Source organism: Mytilus californianus, unplaced genomic scaffold, assembly GCF_021869535.1.
Source record: "Mytilus californianus isolate M0D057914Y unplaced genomic scaffold, xbMytCali1.0.p SCAF_29, whole genome shotgun sequence".
Classification (NCBI taxonomy): Eukaryota; Metazoa; Mollusca; class Bivalvia; order Mytilida; family Mytilidae; genus Mytilus; species Mytilus californianus.
The window spans coordinates 1,889,117-1,910,235 of NW_026262678.1; the positions used below are offsets into that span (position 1 = coordinate 1,889,117).

The 21,119-nt window shown below is 33.0% G+C and overlaps 1 protein-coding gene across 1 annotated transcript in view; it reads right to left on the reverse strand.

Moving 5' to 3' along the window:
- Positions 1–472: 472 nt before the first annotated feature.
- LOC127732881 (uncharacterized) overlaps positions 473–21,119 on the reverse strand; it is a 38,192-nt gene continuing 17,545 nt past the window's right edge. Inside the window, exons 3-7 of the mRNA XM_052242064.1 lie at positions 9,787–10,018; positions 9,020–9,243; positions 8,505–8,629; positions 7,609–7,743; positions 473–6,790 (exon numbers count right to left, since the gene is read on the reverse strand). Coding sequence (XP_052098024.1) covers positions 6,586–6,790; positions 7,609–7,743; positions 8,505–8,629; positions 9,020–9,243; positions 9,787–10,018 — 921 coding nt within the window. The 3' untranslated portion in view covers positions 473–6,585. The remainder of the gene's footprint in view (positions 6,791–7,608; positions 7,744–8,504; positions 8,630–9,019; positions 9,244–9,786; positions 10,019–21,119) is intronic.

The window sequence follows — 21,119 nt, forward strand, 5'->3', positions numbered from 1 at the left end:
CTACTATTCATAATAGTTCAGGGCTAACTTTTTTCGGTCCAAGCAAATAAGCAACATGTTGTAATTTTTCCCTTTTACAAATGTAATCACATATCTCTTGTGTCCTAAAAAAAGTGAGGAGATATTAATCAATGCTTAATTATGTCATTAATTTCGCTGTTGTGATAATTCGTAGTCACCTCCAGGCGAACGCAACATTTGCTTAACGAATCCCTTTTGTCAATGGCCACCTAATTCACAGTTTTTTTCCGTTCAAGCAAGTGTTGATTTCTTTTAAACACACATCTCATAGGCTTTAAAAGAGGGAGGAGACATAAATCAATGCTTTATTATGACATCTATTTCGCTGTTAAGGATGTAAAAATACGCAACCACGTAGCTACCTAAATTTTCCGTCCTTCATCCTGGTTAACCCTTTTTGCAGGACCCATGTTCCTACGAAGAGTTCACTGAGCATTTTTTAAAACAAATCAAAGATATTATATTGTTTATTTGTTCAACAAAATGTGAATATTATCCACAGTCATAACAACATTTTTCTCCACTACATGTATATGGATGTACTTATACAATTGAACATTAAATAATGATTTAAGTAAGGCCACACAAAATCATGTTTTATGACAGAATATTCACGCTTTGTGTTATAATATAAAATTATTTTTTTGTTATTATGTCTTTAAAAGAGATAAAAGATCATGATTTCAAACGACAGCGTTCAAAATGAATAATTTGCCTTTTTCACAATTATAGCATGTTCATATTTTACATTTGTATTAAATATTAAAATCAAACTTTATATCACTTCCAATATTCTGATTTAAACTTGAAATAAATTGATTGAAAATAAACCTAGTTTTTTAATCTGCAAAAAATCCACTGTCGTTTAGAAATTTTTATCGAAAAAAACTCCCACGAGAAAATAAAACTTTGAGTGTGGCCTTATAAAAATATTATAACAAATAATAATAAATAATTATTAATTCGTGAGTTTACAATACAAATTAACAGCACCAAAAAATATTTGCATATCTTAACTTTACAATATTTTTTTTTCATAAAATTCCTAAAACACTGATATAAAATTGTTAAAAACTTCAACACCAAAAGACTATTTCTAAGAGTATATGACATGTAATTACTATTCATCTAAAAATGAACCAATTATGCAAAAAATACAATATCCTGGTGCTTCATTGGGAAACACAAGACTCCCTTTATGAAAACAATGTTCATTCGGAGGAATAACGCGATCACACAAACTGCGAATCGAAATTGAAACCTCCTAAAAAAAAAAGAAAAGTGGTGGCATTAATAGGAGATTGGCACGTTGCATTCTTTTGTTTTATTTACCAGACATGTGGTATTGGTCATAAAAAGATTTTTACGAAAAAGACATTGGCGGTCAATTTCACGAGCACCGAGCAAGGCACTTAATCTTAACTAATGTTAACAATTCTGGTCCAACTTGCGAGAGTAAACATCCGATTCGTATAGAATATCTCGCCGCGCGCATCAAAACTCGAGTAATATCAATAGAATCAAGCGTAAATTTTATATCCGAGGATGCTTTGCGTAAATTGAACTGGTTTTGTTTATTTATGTTTTGTTGGAAAGGGGGGCGGGGCATCCATGTGATTATCATATTATAATCATTACGATATTGTAAAAATTTCATCGAATTAAAAAAATATTTTGAATTTTGAAAAAAAACGCAGGCGGCGACATCTTTTCACGCGGACATAGCTGATGAGTTTTTATTTATTTTTATATTAAATCAAATATGCATCAACTAAATCAAAAACTATTATACTTTGATATAACTATTTCTTATAATTTTTGGTAATTATTATTATAATTATTCCGTTCATTATTGGTAATTTGCCCCAAAATAATACACTACTCATAGTGATGCATAAGTGGGTTGTTTACAATGGTATAACGCTGGGGTATGGACAAATCCCTGAAAAGTTATTTGAACACGACTTGGTAGGTCAGAGATTTGAAGAGAATATTTGAAAGATTGAAGACGAAGGCAAATCTTTACACAAATACGGGTCTTGTTGATGAACTGTCTTTTGATTGGTAGATTGTTGTTTACTTTTAATTTGAACAAACATAAGTACAATATTCATACATTTTATGCTATGCAACCATTCCCTTTCGGGGTTAGAACCCCTGGATTTTGTGAGGTTTTTGTTGCTCAATCTTAAGTTTTCTGTGCATAGTTTTTTGTGAAATGTCTTTTTGACCATGATGTTGTCTGTTTTTATTAGACAAAAGGATGTTGATTGCTCACTTGCTCTCTTATATCCTCTCTCTCTTTTATTGTAATCCAGAGAAAAATAGATTTTGTAAACCAAGTCATAAATATGTAAATCGTTATATTTGTATGCAAAAATAAAGAAATAGCAAATTGTACAATTATTAGAGTTGAAAAGTTAAACTTCCAAAAATTAACCAGTCAATAACAGTAAAAAAAAAGACACATTTAAAAGATAGTGATTGTAATACTGACTTGGCCTTTGTGTTTGTACTTATAAAAGAGAGGTGCAAGATACCAAAGCGGTAGTAAAACTCAGAAGTCGAAAACGAACTGACGATGCCATGACATAAAAGGAAAAACGAACTGACAATGCCATGACATAAATGGAAAAACGAACCGACGATTCCATAACATAAAAGGAAAAAAGAACAAAAGACAATAACCAGTCTACAAAACACAACATAGAAAACTAAAGACTGAGCAACATGAACCTCATCAAAAATCGGGAACAATTTGAAAGTCATCTTTTGTATTTTGTTCGTTTACATGTTGTGCCTTTTTTCATTGATTATTTACTACCCATGTAGTGCAATGCAATAATAGTTTTCTACTTACAGGTACGAGAAACAACAATAATAATAGCTCTTACACCATCTTATAACAAGTCACACATTTGTTTCATGAACTTGTATGTCATAAATCCTTAAACACTCAATTCAAAAACTCCATGCTCTTGGCACTTATCTGGGAGTTTTGTTACCGTTCAAATTGACTGTTGAAGTTACAATGTATACGTAATTAATCAATATAGTTACAATAAAAATAGAATTGAGAATGGAAACGGGGAATGTGTCAAAAAGACAGCAATCCGACCAAAGAGCAAAAAACAGCGAAAGGCCATAAATGGGTCTTCGACACAGCGAGAAAATCCCGATCCCGGATTACTACAGAACGGACCTCTAGTATGATCCTTTATAAAACGACCAATGAAAATGAAGACAAGGTACCCTTGGTGAACTGAATCATAATTAAAAAAAATCTAATTCAATTTGTTTTTTTATTTCACGATATATCATGCTTTTTGATATAAATAATCACTATTATCAGTTAACCTTTTTGAGAATTGTTAGCCTTTCATCCACAAGAAAAACAATATGTTCAAACACGAATTAAAAACCGGTCAGCTGTAAGGATGAAGCGAGGTTTGTCGTTCGTATATATTATATATATATAAAGGTCAAGATACTATATACCTGAAATAAATTATAAAATATTATTAAATGCGTGGTAAACGCACAAGACGTACTGCGACAACAGCATAACAACACACAAACTACAAAGACTTAAAAGGAAAAGCTATTATATTATTACCTTAAGGTGGTACCAAACACCTTGACTAAAATTAATATGGCTCGTTTAATTTTCATAAAATTTTGACAAAATATTAACTTTGACCCTTTGACTAAAATATAAAAATTTCAAAAAACTTGAACCACACACTTTATCGGAAAAAAATCATTGGATATATAGCAGTTTGACAAACACTAATTTTGATCATTGAGAAGCTTAATATTTCCTTAACAATAGATTTTGATTAAAACGTTCAGCTGATTTTTACAGAGTTATCTCCCTGTAGTTTGATATGTGTTGTTCTCAAAAAACAATCCTGTTAACTTTTAAAACAGAAATGATGAGGTATATTTAGCTCCTGAAGTTTCAAATTAAAAGGAAGAATTCTTCATTCCTCTTATACTTCTATTTTTATTAAATGAAGGAGGGCGCATTTTCGTCATTTGAGTACAGAAAGGTGACTTGTAATGGCGCTGTGACATCAACGATATGTCAAAATGACATTCTTGACCTAAAACGTTTTTTTTACGCAAAGTGCTTGATGAAATAATATATGATAACGATGACGAATGTTGATTATTTATAGATCTCGTCCTGCTTATCTTTTTTTCTATAAATATTTTCTCTCTTTCTTCTATCATTGTTTCGGAAAAGATTAAAACGCACCTTAAAGTAATAACCATCGTTGAAGGGCAATAACTCCTTTAATGAGTCGAGTGACGATTTTGGACCACTTATTTGTTGAGATTCTCCTGTTGATCATTTTTGCAATCATACTTACTCTCTATCGACTATAGTTTCTGTTAGAAAAAATACAATAATGGGTTAAAAAAGGTCATTCAAGAACGTAACTAAAATATATCAGGAGTCGACTGATTATTGTGGTCATGTTGAATTATCAGTAGATCTTTATAGAAATAAGGAGATGTGGTATGATTGCTAATGAGACAAATATCCACTAAAGTTGTCCTATTTACGGTTTCCGTACAAATCCCTTAACAATGTCATTCAAGGACAATAACTCCTATAAGGAGTCAACTGACGATTTAGGGCACGATGACTTATCTGCTGAACTTGTCCTGATGATCAATTTTGCTACGTTAAGCAACCAACAATCAATCAATCAATTTTGCTATTTACAGTTTCTCTCAATCTACCATAATTAATGCAAATAAAATTTTCATTATCTACAACGGTATAAAAGATAACAGACGATTTTGACTTTGACTAAGCGGCCATGTTGGTTAGCAGGTAAGATCATCGGATATATGTTTTTTACTGTCTAGATACCCCAAAAGAGGACTGTGGTAAAGTTTGGTCCCAGTTAGATAAGTAGTTTCGTGGAAAAGATTTTATAAAAGTTAGTTATAGTGGACGACGGACGGCCAAATGATGAGAAAATTTGAGCCAGAGGAACTTAAGGTGGTACATAACACAACAGGGAGATAACTCTGTAAAAATCAGATGAACGTTTCAATCACGTTCTATTGGTAAGGAAATATTAAGCTTCTCAATGATCAAAACTAGTGTTTTTCAAACTGCTATATATCCAATGAAATTTTTCCGATAAAGTGTGTGGTTTTTTGAAATTTTTATATTTTTGTCAAAGGGTAAAAGTAAATATTTTGTCAAAAATTTATGAAAATTAAATGAGCCAAATTAATTTTAGTCCAGGTGTTTGATACCGCCTTAAAAAGGAGTAACCGCATAGTGTCTCCTCTATATTCCAAAAATGTGAGGTCTTCAATTGTTTTTTTATATTTGACAATCTGTCATGCTATGAACGGGATAGCGCACAGAAAATGCAACAAACTCACTGTAAAAAGTTCTATAACTCTGAAGTCGACAAATCGACAAATGTAATCTTCAGACAACACATACTAATAATTGGTAATAATTGGTCAAATAAATAATAGATCTGTTAAAGCTGACTTGAGTTTATTGGTCAGGCGGGCAGACGGAAAATTTAACAAATGTCTTGACGTTTTCACGTTCTCTTATACTTTTCCGAGAGATATCATAATATAAATGAGCATACATATCAAAATACTTGTAGAAATTCAATGTTGATAATGAAAATAGATTGTAAATGTACATAACAAAAATTTAATTCTGATATCAATCACTTTTTTTTAATTCTTTAATTCTGAGGAATCACAGAAGTCGAACAGGACTTCTAAAAATATGTTTACTGAGTACGTTTATAATCATATCACATATATCAATCAAGGCATAGAAATATATCTTAATATCACTTATGTCTGTTAGAGATTCATTCCGTTATAATAGAATTAAAATAACTCTTTTAACAGTTTGTCATTTAATCATTGAGATTAGGCTATTTTATACAAAAACTTTCAAAAATAAATTTGCATCTCACTTTCAGCTGTTAATCAATCACTACTTGTTATTTTAATAGGATTTTTAACACTTAAGATAAAACTTTCAGTAACTGAAAGTTAAACCGACCAAACTGAACAACTGCATGCGGTAACACAGCGTTTAAAATTACCATTGAACTATCATTATTCGAATACAGAATAGCTTCAGTTTAACACAGCATTTAAAATTACCATTGAGCTATCATTATTCGAATACAGAATAGATTCAGTTGTTGTAAATTTTCGCCTCTACTTCAAACATTGGACTTCGACGATGAACATTTGTTAAATATTTTTTGACAAAACAAATTCCTCCGGTCTAAGCTGGACAAAGAGTTGACAAGAAACACTCAATAGTATATCTAAACGTTAAGTAGTGTACACATATCAAACCATTATGTTGATTATGTTGTCCTCATTCCGCAGCTGATTCAAGTGTTCTGTGATTGTCAAGTTGAGATGTTGATCATCCAACACATCATTTGAAAGTGTTTACTTCATATAATTTAATAAGACACGAGATGAAATGTATGGCACATAATGTTGAGGTAGTAAACAATAAGGCTGTCAGATGAAAAATGCAATATCCTATCTCTTCCTGTGTCTTTCTTGAATAAATCTAAATTTTGTATACTCCTTCCGATGCGAAGAAGTTATAGCTCGACGCTTTGATCGTCTGTAAGATAAATGTACATGTAACATTGGATTCGTGGTCCCTGCGCAATATCCTTTTCTCATGTCAAATGCACCGGAATTACATAAAGGCTTCATACAGCGACCACTTTTAACACATCTGAAGAAAAAAAAGTCAGTTATTATAAATCTCTAAATAGGAATAGAGATATGTGTTTTGAATTTTCATTAAAAGTTAGCAAGCAATTGGGATCCCCTTGTTGTGTACAGCTTAGTGATGATGTACAGAAAAGTTCACCTTCCTGTGCCCTTGGAAGGTTTTTGCCATGAAGACAAACCGGTAGTAAGGTTACAGCATCTGAATAAGATGTACCATAATAGACCATTGTGTAAGTCACCTTAACTTTAAAAGCCAAATACTGATGGGAATACAGAAATATGGTCATCTCCAGAGATAAAATTATGGCTAAAGAGTTGCTTTCTTTTTATTATGTAGGATGTACAAAAACTCAGCCATGCTCGGTCAGAATGGGGATGTAAAATAATGTGATTGCCGGTGTATAGACACTGCTACCCTCCTTGCACTTTTAAACATAAAATAAGTCTCTGAGGGTTCGTAGGAAGCCTATTGCAAGATGAAGTTTCTGCCACTAGTATCCAAATCACCCTTTTCATTCAGAGGCAGTGTCCCGCTCTTTATTCCAATTGATACACTTCGCAAAACCTAGCTATTTCATTTAAAAAAATGTTCCCTGAACACATTTGGCTAACTCTAAACATATCAAGATATATCACTTTTTAAAATTTAAAAGTCTTTGGAATGACCCGGATTGGTATCGAAACTGCGATCCATAACTCCGGACAAGCACGCAACTAGCCTGGGATCCCGGCTAAAAGAATTTCGGGCCAGGATCTCAGGCTAGCACGCGACCACCGATAAGTTTTTTTCCAAAGGAACTAGGAAATAACTTTACTTACTCAAAATCTCCACTACTCAATGGATCTATTCCAAACTTGATTTTTAAACATTGTAGTGTATCATCATTACAGTCACAAACACATTCTACGCCGGGTCGTTTCTTGGTGAATGGAAATGGACAATGTTTATCACATCTAAAAAAAATTGATAATGATTATGTCCAAAAAACACCCACGACCAGTTAACAACCTTTACACAGAGTTACACTGATATATTCTGTGGATATAGAGTCAAACAATAGAATCATATTTAAACATTTTTGTTGAACGTTCTAATTTCATCTATATGAGTGACATGGTTTTGTCTTAATTTTCCTCGAAACATTATTATAATCATTTAACGAGATTAATGGTTAAGACAATGTCTAGTTTATGGCCTGTTTGGAGTAACTGTTGTTATACTGTTGGTGTCTATTATATCATTTTTAGTGTCTCTCCTAAGATTATTTCTACTTCTTTCGTACCATTGGTTTTTCGTTTAGTCGTTCTAACAAATTTCCATGAGGACAAAAATATAACACTTACACAAAAAAATGTTTTAACCTCAATTATTTTTCGTTCAGGAGAAACATGCTGGCATGTTTTGGGTGTTTGTTTTGCTCTGTTGCTGTCTCGGCAAGGTAAAATATGTACCTTATATCTTTGAAAGGTTATTTCTGTCATATTTACATTTTAACTTTTTTATTTTTATTTTTATCAAATCAATCTTAGATTGTTTCTTCGCAGTAAACGGTTCTAATATTTTTAGGTATGCTTTTAATATAATGATCCCAAAGGTAGTAAAATATTTCTTTATAACAAAATGGAGGACCTGATGATCCAAAATTCAAATGATTTCCCGCTAAATGGGTTGTAACAAGAAAATGCAAATCATTTAGTTAAAAACATAGACTTACTTCGGTAATGGTTTCAAATCTTTACATCCACACCGAGTAACATTTTTGAAAAATTTTACTTCAACTTTGTTAGAATCTGGTATATAAACTTCATCACCTTTATAAGAATGCTGGATTTCTGCTACCTGGGATGTAAAATAAAACTTAGCATTACAATCTAGAAAACAGTGGTATCCATCATTAAGTTTATTACAAAATGTTCGTAACATTTGGTCTCTGTGCACATTGTATACAGAAAATGTGCATATTTTGTTTATTGTTGTATGTATCTTTTTAAGATTGTGACAACGCACCTATCTACTTTATGTTTGAGAGATCTTTTCAGGATACTCGGGTATACACACCTTCAAAAATTTTGAAGTAGAAATTTCGTTGTTTGATGTAATAGTTATCAGAACAAAAATGTGGAATGGGGTACACAATTATATCTTAATACAAATAAGTCTTAGAGTTCTTATAAGTTTTTATTGGTAATTCGGCATCAAAATCGATTTTTATGTTAAATTAAAACTTACAATAAATGATTTTGTTATTATTTCTATATCTTTTTCTCCACATTCTTGACTTGGATTCCAGCAACATCCGCTTACATTCCGACATACATGAAGAATGGTGTATTCTGGGAAATATAATTTATTTCCTTCCGGTGGTATATGATGTAGTTCCGGTGTTGGATCATTACAACTTCCTAAAGGATGTTCTTTTACTGCCAAGTAATGTAAAAAAGCCTCATCAGCAACTGAAAGTAATCTTCAAAGGTTAAAGGATGTTTAATCAGTAGTATGATAGTCATACTATCTAACAATATATCGATTGTTTAGTCCATTTATCACATAAAATAATTTGCACGTGACCATGATTCAAAACATAATAATACAGATAAGAAGATACATGCACCTCCCCATTTCAATACCCATAAACAAAACAAACCAAAACCAAAAGGGATTTTTTAAAGACTAAAAGAAAACATGTTTTTAAAACACTCTACATTAAACTGTTGGACTTTTTATATGATCGAATATTCATAAGTCACTTATAATATTGGGTCAAAATGAGTAAACCCTTAGATTTTCTCCAATCCATTCCTTATCCTGCATAGAAAAATTAAAAGATGTCGCCAAATATTTATATTTATCTTCCGCATTACCTGAGCGAGACTTGCATCTCGCCACTGAGCTGTAAAACTTGTGTGTGTGTGTGGGTTTTTTTTTATCAAAAGACGTAAACGGACCGGTCACATATTTCTCCCATTTTAAATGTAGTGTACAGTAATTTAACCTACCTCTTTGAACATCAGCATCTATTGGATTGGCCGGATCATCATAATCATAGTCGTAATTAATCTCTTTCTTCCGAATTGCTCCTTTCAATGTCCTTGCTGTTAATATTTTATCAATTTGATCATCCGTTACGTTTTTCTTTTGAATGAACATTCTATAAATATCACGAAAACTTTTTGCATTCCTTGATAAAGTTCTAAATTGTTCTAAAGACACTCCTCGTGATAGACTTTCCTGAAATTAGATGAAGATCAAGATTCATTAGAATTACAACAAAAGTCGGTGGAAAAATGACCAGGATATAAAACGGTGAACAAAACCTCGCTCCTATAAAAATCAGGATTGGTAAAAGGTAGAAGTTATCCTAGCTCGTATAGAGATCAGGATTAAAAAAAAGGTTGAGAATACTCTTATAAAGGTGAGGAATTAATGGTAGGTTTTATACGAGGAATTAATGGTAGGTAAGTCGAAGCAAACTTCGACCGTGTAGAGATCAGGATTCATTACAAGCAAGTCAAAAACTAGCTCGAATAATAAAGATTAATTAAAAATGAAAGAAAGTCTCGCTCGCATGAGGATCAACATGAATGGATTAGATTCCGAAGCAAAATTTCGTCGATCGCATTAGATCGGATTCTTCGATACTAGTAATTTAAAGGTATATAGAGTAAAGAAACATTTCTTTCAAGACAACAAGCTAATGTATTTGCAAAAGTCAAACTGTTTACACAATGGAACATCTTGATAATGCAGTATGACAGTGTTGGTTGTAAATATTATGCCCCTTTAATATATTGGTTACAAGTACATCATTTTGTCTTTTGATATTGGTTAGGATTTTATCGTCCTTGATGAATGTTTACCAAGAAACCTCTGGCCAGCAAATTCAAATTGTTTAATTAATTAGTTGCTTTCATGCATTTATAGTAAAAACCCAACTGCATTTTTCTTGCACATTTGTAACATTTGCATTATTTATTGATGTGGCGTAAACACAAAAATGTTAAGCAATTTTAAATTCTTGTCTAAATGTTGATACAGTGTTTTTCGAAATATTGCAAAAACATCAGAAAATTCAAGGTAAATCAACATACCATCAAATCCCCTATGAGTACAGCATGTTTAATTAAGTGTTGCATGCAGATTTAATCTAAATTTTAGATTAACAATATGTTGATAGCTTTGTCTGTTTGTTTATAGCAACTTCAGATTCCGTAAATATAATAAAAATAACTAAAACATACGTGTAAATTAATTCTCATGCAGCACGTGCAGCTTGCAGATAGTTGAGAAATTTTTGAATTTGGCTGCGAAAGGGGGTATGGTCTACGTGAATTTGTGCATATGACAAATTGGGGGAAAATACGCACAATTATTGTATGATATACTAACAGATTTATCTTCATACTTGTCAAATTGCGTAGAAAAACTATTATCTCAATTGTTTTGTAAAACAATTGAAAGATCTTGCCCGTAAAAGTCTGATGTTTTCGTAATGCACTCTTTAAGACCTTCCATTTTCGGGGGACATAATTCTTCATTTTTGAATAGAACTCATTAAGATGTTCAATGTCATATGTTACATGACCCCATTTGACAAAGTCCGAAAAATGATGCAATATCAATTTTATAAATAGAACTTATGAAACTTACAAAGTCAATGTAAAATATGAAAAATTCAAATTGCTTATTTTTCTTTGTTTTTTATCATGTTTTTGGTATTTAGTCAAATATATAACCATGTTGAACTCTTCATCTTTGGGCCAGGTGTGCTTAAAAGGTGGAAGTCAATAAAAAACTGACAAAATCAAACGTGAGACTAACTTCATCAACCAGAGGAACGAATGTAAATTCACTGATTATTAATAAATCCCCCGCTCTCTTTTCAGGGAAAGGAAAAAAATACCAAACAATGTGAACACAGACTAGAGAAAGTAGATAATGACACCGTTAAGCTCACCAATAACTTAATAAGTGAGAGGTGCAGCTAGCTATAAAATCAGGTTTAATCCACCATTTTCTACATAAGGAAATGCCTTTTCCAAGTCAGGAATTTGACATTTGTTTTCTATTCGTTTGATGTGTTTGAGCTTTTGATTTTGAATTTTCCTTGGAGTTCGGTATTTTTGTTATTTTACTTTTTACTTTCTATCATATATCTAGAAACTGTCATCTGTAGTAGTTCTTGAGAAACAATGCAACAACAATTTCTATTAGGCACAATTTGAGCAAAGTACATGTATCCGGAAGTAGATTAGTGATGGATTAGAAAATGTGTCACAAGGTATCATAGCTTACATACTAGTTGAAGAAGAATGGTACAAAAGTATGAAGACGTTCTGACTTGTAATGGCGAAGAAATGCCACGAAAATCTCTCATTTCTGTATCAATATAAAGAGCTTTCCCCACACTTCACATTGAAGCCATAGTGATTTGATCGACCTAAAAGGTATAGAGTGTACCGATAAGAAGAACATACATGTTTGAGACAAACAGGACGTTCGATGAAGGATTCGAAAATGTGTCATGTGATAAAGCAAAATAATGAAAAGCATGGTACCAGATTTAAATTTACAGTTGCTAAGAATAATGTGCAGGAAATTTCTTATTTACGTGCATTGATGTGAGAAGACATGTGGTTTATGCGGTAAGCAGGAAGTAGACAAGCGTCTAACGGTATAGATGAACCAATAGATGATCAGGTTCGGTTCCAAAGATCGAGAAGCTCTAAATACTGAATCTAAACGAAATGTGATACGGACGGACGGACGGAGGTAAACAAGTATACTCTACTCCGTTAGAGCAGTGGTTTAAACCCTTTCCTATTAAAGTGTCATAAAGACTGTAAAAAAAATCCGAACAATCTACGAAATGATAATTAAAACGTGCTTTTCCTAATAAAACCGATTCTTAACGATTTTCAAAGAGTCTAAAATGACCTGTCTTATCTGAGATTAGTTTGAATAGAAAATACGGGAAATCCCAGTGTTAAATGATATGATAAACGTTTAGATAACCTTGATGTTCACAGTTTAACAAGGGGGGTAATTACTATAATACTGTTATCAGAATGACCTTGAGGTGTAATTTACGCACAGCATGAGAAAACGATATAGATACAAACGGTCTTGCTTTTTGAAAGTTACATACCTTTTTGGACAATAACAAGTATATTAAAGAAAATAAATAATGGTCAGGATACAAAATATTTTGATTTTCAAACGTTACATAAGGGTCTGGGTTGGGGGGTTGGGTTGGAGGGGGGGGGGGGTGTCTTCATTTCTGTATTGTTTAATTTTTATATACCATTTTTCTCTATTTCTTTATTCTTTTGGTCCATTTTTCTCTATTCTTTATTCTTTTGGTGCATTTTTTTCCTATTCTTTATATTTTTGCCCATTATTTTCTAATCCCCATCCACACCCTCGTACATAGATGTTTTACGGAACTTGTATAAGTTAAACAAAGGCATACAGTAACGAAACAAACGAAACGTTCAATCTTAAAAAATATGACAAAGATTAGACTAAGACGGTGAACACGGAACACAAAACAGTGTATTTCAAAAGTACGCCTAGAAAAAGAAATTCCTATGAAAATAATGTTACGATCATAATCTAGGTTTAAAAAGACCTTATTTTCTTCAAGGCAGATATTTTAAAACCAGGTAAATGTTAATTGAACGAAAGTTAAAACAACTGATGTCCTTTGTCTACCAAAACACTCTATTGCATTATGGACATATAAATATCTATACAATCGGAAATTTCATATTTACTTACAACCGTTGCCCTGCATTAATTTTGGCGAGCCGATGTTAACTTCCAAATAAGGTATATAAGATGTTTGTAATTAAATTGTATAGTCCGATTCAATAATTCTGAATCTAATGTATATCGTTATTAACGACAACCACTGGAGTACAGGCTTCTGGTTTGATCTAATTTGGAACAGGCACATAATGTGGCGGGCTTAAATGTTTGTGTAAGTGTTTGGCCTTCCCCAATAATGAAACAGTCCAAATTGAGAACACATTTTAAAAATTAGTTGGAAAGCGCTTCACATATCTTCTTCAAAGTAAAGGTATATGGGAACGGCAATGTAATGTTCTACGTGTAAGCATCATCTTGTCAAATAAGTACGGATAATAGAAACTCATTCAGTATTACCCGTAAAACATTGCGAAACGTGGAAACACGTGCTGGTCTTTATTTCAAAAATAACCTTTCAATGGAATTTTTAAACGCGTTGTATAATAACTAACACAAACAACTTTTGTTTTCAGACTATTTTTGCAATACTGATATATACTGGCATCAAATATTTACTTAATTGGATCTTTACAATTACTTTTAATGAGCTAAATAAATTTATAATTAGGCCAAATTAAAAAAAAAATATTTGTTTGATGATGCTTACCCATGCTTTGTAGGGTTGGGTAGGAAGTTATGGATTTTATTATTTTTTTTGGGGGGGCCAACAACAAAAGTTACATGTTTTAGAAGAGAAAACAATGTTAGAGCAGAAAATAATCTTTAAAAAAAATTTGAATCGATTTGTGTCAATTTTTTTTTCGGGTAGGCTGCTTTTCAGGTTGGTAGGTAGGCAACATTAAACAATCTAAATTTTTATTTTTGGCATTATAATGATTTTAAGAACGTTGACGTTTAAAAAACTAAGTCTTATATGTGTGTTTATAGCAGCAAGCTTGGGTAAGAGTCAAACTTGTTGAAATAACAAGCTTTTCACAAGGCGAAACGTGTCGAAATAGTCATTGCGCTCGCTTGACAACTGTTATTGTAATATAATGATTTTACAATGTATGTCTGAAATGTTGATTTTGACATCAAACGTTTACCGGATGAGTGAGAGTATGTCTAGAACTCTGATTATATGACAAAATCTTATAAGATAAACGTTCTTTAATGCATTCTTCTCTTCGAATGAATGGAGCAGTAATTTATAAAACGTAAATCTTCTGCTGTATAATCGCTAACAGATACCTCTTACATAACTCTCATTGTTCCACGTCGACTATGATTATAATTGTTGCCTTAGTGGAAATTTTAACCTTTTCTCAAAATGATGCAATTAGTAACTGTGCATCTGAATCCAGTGCGACGATAAACCACACAGTAATAAGATAATAATGCATTTTAATGTTGTCAAATTGAGTTATAATTGTGAAAGTTAAACCATAAACCGATACGACGAGGGGGTCTTCATCTAAATTTAAAACTTCAATACATAGAGGAGCAACTTTAAAATATGATTGGAGAGAGGGTGTGTGATTTTGATCCCCTTACTTTAGAAATGGCCAAAGTATATACTTTGTTTTTTGGTGCGGTTTGGTAGGAGTGAATAAGATCCAACGGCAAGACTTTGAAAAATGAACAGAGTGTCATTTGAACTTGCGGGGGGGGGGGGGGGACAAAAACATAAATAAATACTCTCAATAGATAAAAGTTTTACTAATGGTAACATAGAATTAACGTATTAAAAAGAACATATTAATCTTTTCTGTCAACTCTTATAAAAGACCAATTACTTCAAGACAGTAAGGGATAATAAACAAGATAGTACATATCAAAGGAACAAACTAAAAGCATAAGTCGATGAAAAACAGACAACATCATGGCCAAAAGGCAAAACGACGAAAAGACAAACAACCGTCTACAAAAAACTACACTGGAAGTAAAGACTTAGCAACAGAAACCCCACCAAAAAATCGGAGGATAATACCAGGAGCGCCGGAAGGGTAGATGGGCAGATCCTGCTCAAATAGTGTCACCCGTTAAAGTTGCTGATGACAGGTTTGTATTCTGTAAGAAGTCACAATATGTGATGTCCAATCCAGCAAAGGAGGATGGGATTATTACTACGACAACCGGAACATATCCGTGGTAATTTGTGACACTAAAATTCCAAAGCTGTCAACTAAATCATGATGGTGTTTTATGCACCGCTTTGTTATTTTTTAATCCATTATTGTAGATATAGTACTACCGAAATATAGCATCAAAGAAACAGAGCTGCTTACTTTTTCAAAGTATCGGGGTACTTCCCTATTTTAGTGGGTTTTTTGGTACACAATTTAAATTTGCTTTTGAATTCTTTTGTGGATCATTGTTTGTTTGTTTGTTTTTTTTTCTTAAATGTCCTGTACCAAGTCAGGAATATGGCAGTTGTTATCAAATAGGTCGTTTCTATGTGTGTTGGCGTTTGTTTTGTTGCACTTCGGTGTTTCTGTTGTTCCTTTGTTTTCCTCTTATAGTTGATGTGTTTCCCTCGGTTTTGGTTTGTAACCCGGATTTGTTTTCTCTCAATCGATTTATGACTTTTGAACTTCGGTATACTACTGTTACCTTTATTTGTTTAATTTATTTACGTTTCTCTTTTTCCTGTTTTTATTTGTTTATTTTTTGTTTTTTCAATGTTTTTTTACTTTTATCTTGTCATGTATTTGTTGTTTTTTATTCCTTTGAAATCTTCCAATTGTAGTACGTTTTTTTATATCTCTTAGATATATTATCTACGGAAGCCGATAAGGGCCATTCAAAAAAAAAAATTATGTCGTAATTACGACATAGCATGTCGTAATTTCGACATAACATGTCGTTATAACGACATCGCTATATCGTAATTTCGACATAACATGTCGTTATAACGACATCGCTATGTCGTAATTTCGACATAACATGTCGTTATTACGACATCACTATGTCGTATTAACGACATAGCTATGTCGTAATAACGACATCGCTATATATATATAAAAGAATATGTATTATGATTGCCAAGAGACTTAATGACACAGAAATTAACAACTATAGGTCATCATAATGGCCTCAATAATTAGAAAAGCCCCCGCATAGTCAGCTATAAAAGAGGGACGAAAGATACCAGAGGGAGAGTCCCCGACATGACAGCTGTTTAATAATTTAATTCAAACGAATGAAAATAACGGTTTTAATAATGTACAAACAAAGACCGAAAAACGAATATGTAACACAGCAAACAAATGACAACCACTTAATTACAGACTCCTGACCGCTATGTGATAATAACGGCAACCTTATAGTTTAACTTTTCACTTTTTGATGCGATAGGCATTTCAAAATGGTTGTTAGTAAAGGCAAAGTTTGTAGCGGAAACAAATTCATCTTTTTTTTTTTTAGAATAATGAACACTATATGCAATCAAGCTTAATTAAAGTTATTCACTTGCACCTCAGACTTGCACATACTAGAACTTTATTTATAATCAAGTCAAATGAGACCCAGTTGAATAGGGGAGCAATTCAAGCTCCTTGGAGCCTCTAATTATGTTTGGCATGTACAGATTTGTGTAAATTATGAAGTCCTGCATTTCCATTGCAGGTTTTGAATAAGATGAATTTTAAGCTTTTCCCAATAAAGACTATGTTAAACTTTGGACTCATAGTGATCAAACCCACGGATCTCTGTACCTTCATTTGTACACACTTGAATCTTAATGTACAGTAACTACTGAGGCTTGATGCAAATTATTACTGCATTGCTATTGTTGGTTCTTAATGAGATTCTTCAAGCGTCCTCCCCATTGAAGCCCTATTTAAACTTTGTACCCCAAGTTCTTTTAACCACTGTTCCTCAGGGCAACTATTCCTACAAACTTAAGGGGAGAGTTAGGATTCCGCTAACATGTTTAACCCCGCCACATTCTTTATGTATGTGTATGTCCTAAGTCTTTAATTTACATATTTGTTTTTCGTTTATTTTTGTACATAAAATAGGCCGCTAGTTTTTCTCGTTTGAATTGTATTACATTTGTCATTTCGGGGCCTTTTATGGCTGACTATGCGGTATGGGCTGTGATCATTGTTGAAGGCCGTACGGTGACTTTAATTGTAAATTTCTGTGTCATTTGGTTTCTTGTTGAGAGTTGCGTTTTTGAACAAACCAGCGTATCCCAAGGCCTTGATAACCTCTGTAGGCCCCAAATAAGACGAAAAAAAACATCAAAATTGGAGAGAAAACTGAAAAAAATTGTTTCTAACCTCAGGGATATTAACCCTTGGCTATCTTAGATTTAATGCAATCAGTATGCATCAGCATCAGGGTACAGCTCATTTGCATATCATTTGCATATTTTTACAAATACTCGAAATTTAGACAATTTCTGATAACAGTTCAGCATGCCAAGGGTTAATATCCCTGAGGTTAGAAACCATTTATTTTCTGTTTTCTCTCCAATTTTGATGTTTTTTCGTCTTATTTGGGGCCTACAGAGGTTATCAAGGCTTTGGGATACGCTGGTTTGTTCGAAAAAACGCAACTCTCAACAAGAAACCAAATGACACAGAAATTAACAATTATAGGTCACCGTACGGCCTTCAACAATGATCACAGCCCATACCGCATAGTCAGCTATAAAAGGCCCCGAAATGACAAATGTAATACAATTCAAACGAGAAAAACTAGCGGCCTATTCTATGTACAAAAATAAACGAAAAACAAATATGTAAATTAAAGACTTGGGACAGACACATACATTAAGAATGTGGCGGGGTTAAACATGTTAGCGGGATCCCAAACCTCCCTCTTAGTTTGTAGGAATAGTTGTCCTGGGGAACAGTGGTTAAAAGAACTTGGGGTACAAAGTTTTAATAGGGCTTCAATGGGGAGGACGCTTAAAGAATCTCATTAAGAACCAACAATAGCAATACAGTTATAATTTGCTTCAAGCCTCAGTAGTTCATTAAGATTCAAGTGTGTACAAATGAAGGTACAGAGATCCGTGGGTCTGAGCACTATGAGTCCAAAGTTTAACATAGTCTTTATTGGGAAAAGCTTAAAATTCATCTTATTCAGAACCTGCAATGCCAAACATAATAAGAGGATCCAGGGAGCTTGAATTGCTCCCCTATTCAACTGGGTCTCATTTGACTTGATTATAAATAAAGTTCTAGTATGTGCAAGTCTGAGGTGCTAGTGAATAACTTTAATTAAGCTTGATTGCATAAAGTGTTCAATATTCTAAAAAAAAAAAGATGAATTTGTTTACGATACAAACTTTGCCTTTACTGGCGACCATTTTGAAATTCCTATCGCTTCAAAAAGTGAAAAGTTAAACTATAAGGTTGTCGTTATTATCAGATAGCGGTCAGGAGTCTGTAATTCAGTGGTTGTCATTTGTTGCTGTGTTACATATTCGTGTTTCGGTCTTTGTTTGTACATTATTAAAACCGTTATTTTCACTCGTTTGAATTAAATTGTTAAACAGCTGTCATTCTAGGGACTCTCCCTCTGGTATCTTTCGTCCCTCTTTCATAGCTGACTATGCGGGGGCTTTTCTCATTATTGAGGGCATTATGATGACCTATAGTTGCTTATTTCTGTGTCATTTAGTCTCTTGGCAATCATAATACATATTCTTTTATATATATAGCGATGTCGTTTTTACGACATAGCTATGTCGTAATTACGACATAGCTATAGTGATGTCGTAATTACGACTTGTTATGTCGAAATTACGACATAGCGATGTCGTTATAACGACATGTTATGTCGAAATTACGACATAGCGATGTCGTTATAACGACATGCTATGTCGAAATTACGACATAGCTATAGTGATGTCGTAATTACGACTTGTTATGTCGAAATTACGACATATCGATGTCGTTATAACGACATGTTATGTCGAAATTACGACATAGTGATGTCGTTATAACGACATGTTATGTCGAAATTACGACATAGCGATGTCGTTTAAACGACATGTTATGTCGAAATTACGACATAGTGATGTCGTTATTACGACATGTTATGTCGTAATTACGACATGTTATGTCGTAATTACGACATACAATTTTTTTTTTGAATGGCCCTTATCGGCTTCCGTAATTATCCTTAACGTTATCAAAATATTATTATTTCTTTAAAAAATTACCTTTTACAAGAACAGAATATTATTATAGTAAATGTAGTAGTCACCTTTGGTGTCGATGAACTTAAATGTTTGCACAAAATGTTTTAACCTGTTATACTTAAACTGCATTTAAATAGAACATTATATACAATTTGACAATAATTGAGTGGCGTTTTTAACAAATTACATACTTCAAGTTGCAGACGGATGTGTGCAGAATAGAATAAATTAAAAATTAGTTTCAGTTTGTTAGACATAATTGAATAAGATATGTGATAATATCTGGAGAAAGATGTGCAGCTTTGATGCAGTCAGAGATGACTATATGAAATTTCAAATCACTTTTATACAGAAACCACATATCCTGATTTTGTAACATGACGTTTAAAGAAATTGCTAAAAATTAATTATTACTTTTGGCCGAATGTTCCGACCGTTCAATTAGATTTTTCATCGTCAGTAATTAAGTGACATGTCCTTTACACAATCATTTTATGGACCTATAGTTGCTAACTTTTATATCATTTGGTATCTGGTGGAGAGTTGACTAATTGGCAATCATACCACATCTTCTATTTTTTTATATTATAGAGAAATGTTGACATTATTAGTTATATGAGTTTCGGAAAGAACAGCCGTTACACGTGCTTATCCCTAGCCATATAGTATGATGATGATGGATGGCTGCTTAACGTACACCGGCAAATTAATATGCATATTCAGGACGAGAACATGTTAATGTAATATGAGTATAAACACTGCTTTATACTAGACTGACACATTGAGCCGGATTTTCAACGTGCTAGTTCACAAGGTTACAGTCCGCAGGAAGACATGTCACCTTACCCGGACACAGTCTTTGTTTGTCCTTACTCCTTAATACCGCGTGCTTAGCGAAAAAGCGGCAAATACCAATTTTTAAGTCTTTGGTTTGACCCAGCCGGGGTTCGAACCCACGACCTCCCGCACTCGAGGCGAACACGCTACCACGAGACCACTGTGGCGGTTTCATAAAGTTTGTACAACCATATAACTAGAAGTTTGATAAAAAGGTATAGGTCCCAGCCTCAGTTGAAGAGGAAGTAAAGAATCAGATCTACCAGACTAATATTCACATTTGTGCACGTTGTTAAACTGCAATTACAACAATTTATCTGTATAGTTACTTGAAAGATTATATTCATATTTGCATCATTTTATCATAGAATAATAACTTAATTATTTAGATTTCATGTTTGTATTTCGGCAGGTTCATTTCATTTATATGAAAGTGTGTTGACTAAAAAACAACCCTTCTTCGCAAAACCTGGTACGTAATCTAGAGGTTCAGATGCGGTCTTCAACATGAGACAATGTGTCTCTAAATCGTCCAGAGGCTGAAAAATGTGAAAAAAATCTACAACATATCTCCCTTGTAAAAAA